This window comes from Wyeomyia smithii, chromosome 2, assembly GCF_029784165.1.
Source record: "Wyeomyia smithii strain HCP4-BCI-WySm-NY-G18 chromosome 2, ASM2978416v1, whole genome shotgun sequence".
Classification (NCBI taxonomy): Eukaryota; Metazoa; Arthropoda; class Insecta; order Diptera; family Culicidae; genus Wyeomyia; species Wyeomyia smithii.
The window spans coordinates 92531003-92541626 of NC_073695.1; the positions used below are offsets into that span (position 1 = coordinate 92531003).

Genomic DNA, 10624 nt, shown 5'->3' on the forward strand with positions numbered 1-10624 from the left:
CTTGATGTAACGGCAATGAGGTATGATATAGATAGAGGGGTGCCCGAAAATGGAACGGTAATTAATTTCTAATATTTAATATTGGAAATATTTCGCTATATATCAATAGTGTCTTACCCCTAGATCTGGAACAAAAATATCTGTAAAAAAAATCTGTATTGTCTAAACATGAACAACTTTGCATTTTTTAAATTTTTATGGTACATATGCATAATCCATTGAGCTGAAACGTGTGAGGGATTGGAAATATTTTCCAATTTGCTCAATACATATTTAAGGCATTAGAATTTTGAGTGTTCATAAAAATTATTGTCAATTTGGAAAAATCTGTAAATCTATTTTTTTTTTACGAAAACCTCTATATCTGTATTAGGGATGTAACGGATATCCGCAAATGCGAAACATCCGCATGAAAATTGACATCCGCATCAACATCTGCATCCGTAATCACATATCCGCATCCGCATCATACCATGCGGATATTGAAAAAAATATCGCTTCATAAAATATTGCAGAAAAATTTTGCTTGGTGTATTTACTGCTCGCCCAAATAACTTTTGCACTGGGGAGGGACATGGTTATGTGAAAAAAGCAAAATATAACACAAGGGATGCTACGGATATCCGCATCCGCGAATGCAGAACATCCGCATTAAAATTGACATCCGCATCAACATCTGCATTCGTAATCACATATCCGCATCCGCATCCGCATCTGCAGATGTCTGAAAAATCACATCCGTAACATCCCTGATCTGTATATACAGATTTTGTAACGTTAATTCGGCCCAAAAATCTGTAAAATACAGACGCATACAGATTAATCTGTATATGTGGCATCCTTGGTCATGGGGCTTATTTATATTAGAGATACTCAGAGAGAGAGAGAGAGAGAGATAAGAAAAGATGAAAAAAGGGGTGGATTTGCGCATTTCGTTTCGAGTAGTGACGTTACGATTCTGCCGATACCGATCCATAATCGAATCTTTTTTCACGATGCACGACAAATTGGTATCCTAGAGTGCCTATAATATAACTAGAGTGGCGCCATGTCATCAAAAGTAACGCTGGTAACACTGGTAACACTCGACATCGTTTCTCTTTTCCCCACACGAGTTTAATGGGTTGTTTGCTCAATTGGAATGACACTGACAGATATTTTCTTTTCCAATTTTGACAGTGTCACCACTCTATATATATTTACAGGCACTCTATGGTGTCCGTGCTCAAGCTCGATACTTTTGGGATATCGATACATTTCGCTAGAATTGAAAAAAATAATTCGCGACTACAACACTTCTGTTGTTCTCCTGACTTTTGGGTTAGAAAACAGGAAGGCAAACATTTATGCTTCTTTTTAGCACATAGTTTATTGTAGAGTTTCGTGTAGGTGCGAGTAGGCTATATAATCTGCTTTAGCTTCGTGTCGTTTTTTTAGCAGTAACAGAAAATTCGCGAGAATCAACTTCAAACAGGAAACGTCATTCACCGATTTGCAAAAAAAAATTGCTCCGAGTAAAGCTTGGTTGTATTTAAAAAAAACGGCAATGAAGGGAGTGCCCAGTGCAAAATTTGCCTTAAAGAACTTAAATATTATGGCAACGCAACAAACCTTACGAAACATTTTACGCGATACCATTCGAGTGTAGAAAAATCATCGGAATCTGCGCAAAAAGAAATAACCAACGTAGCGAATCGGTCTGTCGCGGGATTTTTCACTCCAACGTCCACAGTTCCAAAAGAATCTGCTTCTGCTGAGTCTGCATTGTTATCTGTTTCGGATCCTGGTTCTCAAGGACAAGATCAAATCTCTGAAATCAAGAAGGCTTTCCGGCAAACTCAAGCTCACCATGTTTGTCTCACAATGAACATTTGGACAGAAACAATGTTAGAAAAAAGTTATTTGGGAGTCACAGCACATTTTTTGGAAAGCACAGCAATTACATCCGCCGATATCGTCGTAAAGCAAATGTGTGTGAGTCATACAGCAGATAATATCAAAGCTGCGGCTCTGGAAGCGTTGGAGGATTGGGATATTGATATTAATAAAGCATTATTAAAGTGATTATTAGCAAAATCGATTTATCATGCTCAATCCGCTAGACGAAAACGAAAACAAGATGGCAATACCATATAAGGATATTGAAAATTAGATGACAGGACCATACAATGATATTGAAATACATGCTTCACCTTTCACCACCTTGTCGTCATTACCAAATTAACAGTATACAAATTAGTTCAATTTTCGTTCACGCGCAGTGGAACTCGTGTCATACATACTGCAAGAGTAACGTATTGTGTACTAGTCATCTTTGGTTATGCTTAAAAACATATTGTTGAAACGACTATGAACGATTAGTCATACTATCATCAAAATAAATTACTCATATCATGGTCAACTCATACATTGACATTTATTTTAGTCCTGTTGTAATAAATTAAAAATAATTATTATCTAGACCATATAGATTAGTCCATGGGCGCAACTACGGGGGGGGGGCTAGGGGAACGTGTTTAGCCCCCCCCTAGAATTTTCCAGAGAATGATTGTATTCAATATATATACATTCCATACACTTATCAGAGCATCGAAATGAACACAAATTGGGATGTCGTCATTCATTGGCTAAGAATTAGTTCTGCACCCAGGATCGATTCTCAACCCTTGCTCTCTTACTCACCTTACCAGTCAGACGAGTGCTGTAGTAACTCGTGCTGTATCAAGAAGTCGCCAGTTTACTCGGTTTTGGGCTGTGTTTCACCAGTTCCCCAGGCGTCTCATCACTCGCAAGTCTCTTTCGATCTGGTCGAGCCATCATGCACGCTACGCCCTTAAGTTCTTGTGCCGGTGGGGTTGCTGAAGAGAAGTGATTTCACATGGTTGTCGTCCGGCATTCTTACGATGTGACCGGCCCACCGCAACCTATCGTCTTCCGCCAGGTGTGCAATGGGGTTCTCTCCAAGCAGCGCTTGTAGTTCATGGTTCATGCGCTGTAGCCATTATCCGTCGTCCGCTTGTGCTCCACCGTAGGTAGTCACCTTCTGTTCGCCGATAGGCACCGTCTGTTCGAAAATATCAAAAGGACTTCCGTAGAGGACTACCGGTTATCAGGGTTTTGTAGTTTTTTGTATCGAAGTGGTCATGTCCGATCATCACCGTGATTGGTGCGTACGTTTGTAATGTCTGAGAAGAACGGGCCGTCGTTGAGAACGTGGTCAATTTGTTTTGCTGTACGTTGGTCGAGGAAAGAAGGGACTTTGGACTGCTAATCCGCGGGAAGCTGCGAAGTTGGTGCATAGCAGGCTGTGCAAGCCGATAACCGGCTTATATAAGTCTATCCTTCCGTTCATGTCCCCAACGATGATCGTAGAGTTTCTCCAGCTGTGCGTAGAACGCTTCTTTCCCTGCATCAGGTCTTCCTTCGTGAGGGCAGTGCACATTGGGAATAGTGTAGTTGTGGAACCAGCCTTTAATTCTCAACAAACACAACCTGTCGCTGATTGCCTGCCGCTTTGGTGGTACTGTGCCTTGCGGCCACAAATCCACCATACGATGTCGAAGTGGCGGGGTTCTAGCTGATCCAGCAGAATCCGGTCGACATCCGGGCGTTAAGCGATCTCCTGTTACATGTACTGAGCTCCTAATCGTCGCCCTTATTTCGTCGGCTGGGTCAATGCCGATTGTTCCGGTTCGTTTTGAATTCTTGATTCTCCGTAGTATGTTTATTTTAGTATGCTGCCTCACTAGGGCTGCGTCGCCTAGTCTCGCGACGGAGCTGCCGCCATGGATGTAGCTGGCGAGACACCGCGTTTCATAGTTCAACCGTCCGGTCCGGATCAGTCGCTGTTTGAGCCGCCTCTAGCCAGTGGGGTAGACGCGTCGGTACCACGTGGAGGTAGGAATAGGGTATTATGCCTTGAACCACACTGGGGTCTATTTTATTCTAACTAGTACGGGTGAACTGTTAAAAAGCACTGGCCAGCCGTTTACCAAATCTAGCTCTCCTCAATATCGAATCATTGTTGCTGAAAGAGCAAGAAAGAAACTCTTTTTTCTCTTTTTTAAAATGACATACATGAAAACTAGCCCCCCCTAGAAATTTTGCTTAGTTGCGCCCATGGATTAGTCTGTTAAAAACACCGCACAAATCTGACCAAGCCTAAAAAGATAGCAATTACCTTAATATTTTTCTGTGTGTGCTCATTAAATGTAGTTCACCCAACCGCCATCTAACTCGGAGGGGCGCCACATGTTTGTTGCCCGTATAAGGCAATCCACGGGTGACGTTTCATTGATGTACTTTTGTTATTGTTGTTGTTTTTCAAGCTGCAAAACCAAAACACACCCATAACCGAAATCTTTTAATGTCGGCAATAATATCGGAAGTGATTTTTTATTCTTGTATTTAGGATTGGCACTCGCGATACTAGAGCTACCGATCGGATAACATTTGTTTTTCACGCTTCTGGGTCCGGATTGCATCCAAAGTGTAACCGATCGAACATACATAAAGCTGTCATAAGTTGAAAACAGACTGAAATCAGCTGATCGCAACTGTCTCGTGGATTGCCTTATTGTTGGTTGAGTTGGATATCAATGTTTCAATAATCTAAGGATTTAGTAAGTGAAGAAATTTATTCATACTAAATCTTGAATACTTTACTGAGACTGGCAACAAGGCCAACTGAGTGTTGTGCGCGTTCTACCTCAACGTAAAATTTTAGTGATAAAGGCAGTTTCCCGCGGAATAAAAATGAAGTAATTGATGGAGTCGCGAAGTTACGGTTCCTCTGATATCTAGAAAAGTGAAGAAGAGCATCAACGGATCGCTCTGGGCAGGATAGGTATCGCTATATTTTCGGAGTGTTTTGTTTTTGAGGAGCACTTGAACCAGCCACAAAACTCATCGACCAAGAAATAAAATTTGATACGCTCGCAGCACCACCGCCGTTCGGTGGCGGGTAAACGAATGAGCTGCCATGGAAAACGTGGGCAGATTCGAATCTGTACACTAATAGCGAAGAATTTCTTCAATAAGACGTTGGTAAGATCGTTCTGAACTGTAACAGTATTATCGAGTAATATTAAATACGAGCCACTAATGTAAATTAGTCTGGAAGTGTGAATACAATGTTATGTCCAATAGATATAACAACGTATTCATGCGGGGCTTAGTGTTTATGAAGACGATCTCGGAATGTACGTGTATTACCAGGCATTCTTGAAATGGGTCGTTGGATGAACACTAGAGCTGTCACCTTACATCTCCAGGGCTAAAAATATTTGCATCTTTGTATTATATGTTACGTAATTTGATTCATATATGTTACGTAATTTTCAAATTTCCATAGCGTTTCCGAACCCTCAACACAATTGCTTTCGTCTTCCGGTTATTTGACAGCTATTGTGTCAAATCACTATTGTGTCAAATCACTATTGTGCTATTGTGTCAAATCACACTAGAGCTGTCACCTTACATCTCCAGGGCTAAAAATATTTGCATCTTTGTATTATGTAATATATTAAAATATCAATAAAAAAAATAAATCAACTTTAAATCGAAATAGATGCAGATAGGTTTTTTCCATAAAAGCACTGCCGGCCAGTGGGAGATGAATTGTAAAAACACACACACACACACACACTAAATCCTTATCCTTAAAACAAATACAATATTGTATTCACTCGATTTGAAACTACACTTTTTGAGTTCCAGCCACTTCCCACCAATCTGTTCTACATTTTTTTCGGTCACCGGATTGTAAACACTTGTAATTTGCACAAATTTCAGCCAAATTGTATCTGCTTACTGTTTGCTCACCCGTAACACGCATAAATTTGCACTAAGAAAAATGGCGGCAACTCGTTCATAAGAATGACAGCTGTATGGCCACGGCAACGAGTAAAATTTGTGCCGAGTCACAAGTAATATTTTTAATGACCTCGGCATCAACAGTGTTTAACGATAAATTGGGCAAAAATAGAGACGAGATTCGTCAAGCTTAGTTTTTTGGGCGAAGTTTTGGCAAAACTTTCGCCAACCGGCTTTTTTTTGGACCCTAATTTACGACCCGTTGTTCAACGGACCGACGCCAACGGCTTTACTTCCTCATGCGATGGAATGCGTGATCCCAGAGATTTTTCGCCTCAGAAAATCTCCCGGTGTCGGCTAGGACTAAACCTAGACCAGTTGGGTTGGTTGTGGGTGGATCACGCCACTCCACAACCATAGAAACCTATGTCGGCGTGAGATTCCAACCCAGGCGTCGAGCGTGGTTGTTCGAGTTCTGCTGGGCGTCTGGCATTTACTAAGCGGGAAATTCCTTTTGTTTGATTTCTTCTGGACATTCGACATTTGGCTAAGCGGGAAGCTTTGGAACAAAAATACCGGATTCTATTGCCTTTCTAGCAAAAAAACACGGTTATAGACCTGAGTTTTCTTTCAGGAATTTTACCCAAGCTTTTTACGGTTTCAGGCGAAGTTTGAGGTTGAATGCCAAGCCCAAGTACCCCAAACCAGAGCACTAGTAGGCACACGAACAAAATACAGAAAAATACAGATTTTTTTACGGGAGCTGCCAGATTTTTCAAAATAAAATCTGGCAGCTCTGGATACAACCCCTTGACTTTTCATATATGTTACGTAATTTTCAAATTTCCATAGCTATTCCGAACCCTCAACACAATTGCTTTCGTCTTCCGGTTATTTGACAGCTATTGTGTCAAATCATCCAAAAGCTTTAAACATTCTTTCCGGTTTTAGACCTGTGGCAGCGTAGTTCGTTCAATGTAAATAAGAGTTATTCCCTCCTTTTTTCAAGAATTTTAAGTTTGATTACTGAACGTAATTAGAATTCGTTCTGCAGCTTGGATTTTAAAATAAAAGAAATAGAAAAACATTGAAATCAATCGTAAAATAATATTAATTTTTCCATTCCAGACAACAGCAGACGCAATGGCGAAGTCAAAAAATCATACCAATCACAATCAGAGTAAGTGTTGATCTCTGAAAATTGAACTTGTAGCCTTTTTATCGAAACTGCCATGTATTTCAAACGAAATGATTTGTTCGTCGAACATTTTCTAATACAGTTCTAATATACACTAAAGTCGATTTTTACGCGGGGGATACGTGCCGGGTAACAAAAACCGCGTAAATTCCGGAATCCGCGTAAAAAAAAAACCATCGTAAATTTTGCATTCCGAGTGAAGAGAAACCGAAATCCGGGCAAAAAAAAAAATACCGCGTAAATTCCGGAATCCGCGTAAAAAAAACGCGTAAATTCCGGAATCCGCGTAAAAAAATCGCGTAAATTTCGGAATCCGCGTAAAAAGCGACCTTAGTGTATCCGATATAAGTTTTTGTTTCCTTGTATGCATGGTGAATGGCATGTAAAAATAGGCTTTATAATAAATAAATCAATGTGACATATTTCCAAAGGAAGAAAAATTAAAATATATATATTTCCAGACCAAAAGGCCCACAAGAACGGCATCAAGAAGCCAAGACGCCAACGCAATGAATCGACCCGCGGTGTAAGTAATCTAGTCTTTTTTTTAATTTTTTATTGGTATTGTTTTTCTTTCTGCAGATGTGTCAAAAATTCTTGCGCAACTTACGGTTTTCGAAAAAAGGTAATGTTTCCCGCGAGGAATCATTGAAACGGGCTGAGGAACGGAAAGCAAAAATGGAAGGACAACCTCAGCCAGTCAAACTGTAGATTGATTAAGAGCGGAAAATCCTTGTAAGATTTGATAAAGCAAGATGATTAAATTAAAATTTAATCTCAATATTTGTTGCATTGGATGTAATATTTAATTAAAGAAACAGCCAGTTTAAACAAATCGGTCAATATTTTATACACACTATATTATAACAAAACTACAACCTGTAGTTCAGTCATCCAATGGAAAACTCAGGATATCATCATAACTGCTAGAGTCTTGAGCTGAAGTTAAAATTGTGGATGGGTGCCTCGTCAGTTTGCCTGTTTTTAAGCGAGATGTGGTATTGTTTATTGGCTCTATGGTTTTGCTGGTCGTGCTTGAATTTTCTGTAGGTTGTAGCGATCCTTTGGGGAGAGGAAAACCAGGAAAATTTTCCTTGCGTTCTGATCCTCCCAGACCATTAAATACAAGATTTTTGTGCAAATACGTGTTACTATTTTTTGTTGCCATTCGCGGGTTACGAAAAATTGAAAATTTCTCTGAAAGGTCACTTTGTGCTCTACTCAGCTGTGCATCTTTGGGATGCTTTTTGGTTACTGCTGCCGTTGCACTTAGTCCTGCTCGAAGAAGTGGTGTTAGACCAACACTGCTAGATTTGATTTGAAAATAAGGCGAATCCGCTTCCAGAATATTTTGCACCTTGTCCGACTGTAAAGAAAATAAAATACAAATTATTCTTTGTGACACCATACAAATGGTTTGATAATTTTTCACAAATATCGATTAATGTATGCAAAGGAAAAATGGTTTTGCAATGTCCATACCATCGGAGTACTTTTATCCATGTTAAGCTCTGGCCGTTTTCTTTTACAAGGTTGCTCTGGCGTGTTTAAAATAACCGAGTCCGACTCGCTTCCGTCAGAACCGTTCACTGCATTCATTTCCAGGCGTTTAATTTCTTGCTCCAAGCGATAGACTTCACTATCCGCAGTGGACAGCTTATCTTCTAGCAGTTTCCGACGGACTCGTTCTTGATGAAGATCATTCTGGATTGTTTTAATCCTATCGCGCATTTCGTGCTTCTTAGCATCACTAGCTTTTAATTCTCGTTTCAAAGTTGCTACTAAAACAGCCAAGGTTCGCGGATTATCATCATGGGCCAGCATTTCTTCTACTTCTTTAGCTGTCGCCGAAACAACATGCTCGATGGTCGACATCAAATCCATTTTAGCTTTCAATGTTTTTAGTTCATCTTGTAACTTCTGCATATGCGCTCGGTCATTACGAAGCATATCTGTCTCCTGCTTGAAGGCAGCGATCGTAAAGTCCTTTGACTTTATCATATCTTCCAGCGTTGTTAGGGTTTTCTTCATTTTTTTTCGCTCAGACTTATACGACGCATCTTTTTCCTCAAATTCTTTAAGTTTTTTTTCCATTTCTCGAACCGACAAAGTCATAGCATCTAACTTGTGAAGCAGCGTTGCACTATCTTCAACTACATCGCCCGCAGCAACATTGAAGTAAACTTTGATTAGGCTTTTTTCGTGGCATTTATTCCGGCATTGAGGACAAGTCTTTGATCTAAAAATCGCGAATGAATAAATAATAAATAACATAATATGGAAAAGTAGTTTACCTTTCTAGCCACTGGATCAAACAACTATAGTGAAAGGAATGACCACAAGGAGTCATATGAATATCTTCAGAAGGCATAACCAAATCCGAACATATTGCACAAGCCAAATTCATGTTGAATTAGTATGACTCACGAGTTTTTTAATAGAAAACTAATTATTAAATATCGAAATCAAATTTAAATAAGAAACACAAAGCTAATAATTAACCTAATTAACACTAAACAAAATGCGATATACCATAATACTCAAAGGGAGAGATGGACTGATGAGCGGAGAAATGTTTGTTATTGCTGTTGAAGTTTAGTGATTATGGCGGAGAAATGTTGTGAGCCACAAGAACTGTCAAAATCAGGGATGCCAGGTCATTTTTTAAAATTTCTGCACACCTTCATATTCTAATGTCGCCCTGGATATGAGAAGAAAACGGTGAAAACTATTAAGAAAATTGCCCAAAACTAAACGCGGTCTAATCCAAACACCGCGCTTGAATCAAAGGCCGCGCTGAGTTGCCAGATGTATGCTGTTTTCATTTGCATCAACCTTCATTGTTAAAGTATCGGGAAAATCTTTGAAGAAATCACTGCTGGAGACTAAAAAGGATTACTAATCACCAGAGGAAAATCTATCGGATCATATACTCACTTTGTGGTTTCTGGTTTAAGCTTTGTGATATCAATTTATATTAGATTAATCTGTAAACCTGGCACCTCTGCTGCCGCCTTCAGTGAGCTGCCAGAATCGAAGCTTGTTTTGATTTTGGAAAGGGTTGCCAAAGCAGGTAGATTTAATTTTGGCTGTTGCTTACAGTGTCCCGAAGAAAATAAAATCGACTCGGCAACCAAGAAGGGCATTTGGTTTTAGAGTTGCGGTTTATAGCGCGGCGACAGGGATACCAAATGTGCAGATTTGTCTGGAAAACGCAGATTTTGGGAGTCCGTGTGCAGATATTTATTGATTTGCAGATATTTGCAAATTTTCCACGGTTTCTGCAGATTTTTGCCAGAGTCTCCTTATATTTGCGCAGATTTTCTTAAAATGTGTGCAGATTTTCACAGACTTTTGCCTGCGCGAGCGAAATTTTTTCGGGTCACGGATAGATTTTTTTCAGATTTCGAGCACATTTTTCTGGTTTTTCGAGCAGTTGCAGACATTTTTCAAATATATCTGGCATCTCTGCGCGGCGAACAAGTTTCAGTGAAACTAACAATAGTAATGCCTTGTTCAGACTACGTCGCATATCACCTGGGGTGACATTGCGCATTTCGTTTCGAGTAACTCGAACAAAACTAATAGCGAATTTCTTTATTCCACCAGCTC

At 39.8% G+C, this 10624-nt stretch overlaps 2 protein-coding genes across 2 annotated transcripts; one reads left to right on the plus strand and one right to left on the minus strand.

The window, feature by feature from the left end:
* Positions 1-6684: 6684 nt before the first annotated feature.
* LOC129725056 (60S ribosomal protein L29) lies at positions 6685-7793 on the plus strand. Its single transcript, XM_055680456.1, has 4 exons — positions 6685-6791; positions 6943-6994; positions 7474-7538; positions 7595-7793. Exons 2-4 carry the CDS (start codon positions 6958-6960, stop codon positions 7721-7723), a joined length of 231 nt encoding a protein of 76 aa, XP_055536431.1. The 5' UTR covers positions 6685-6791; positions 6943-6957; the 3' UTR covers positions 7724-7793.
* A 44-nt stretch (positions 7794-7837) lies between these two features.
* LOC129725040 (E3 ubiquitin-protein ligase TRAIP) lies at positions 7838-9706 on the minus strand. The gene is made up of 3 exons (XM_055680422.1): positions 9307-9706; positions 8495-9251; positions 7838-8378 (listed from the first exon to the last, which is right to left on the minus strand). The coding sequence occupies exons 1-3, from the start codon at positions 9417-9419 to the stop codon at positions 7899-7901; spliced, it is 1350 nt and encodes a 449-aa protein (XP_055536397.1). The 5' UTR covers positions 9420-9706; the 3' UTR covers positions 7838-7898.
* Positions 9707-10624: the final 918 nt, after the last annotated feature.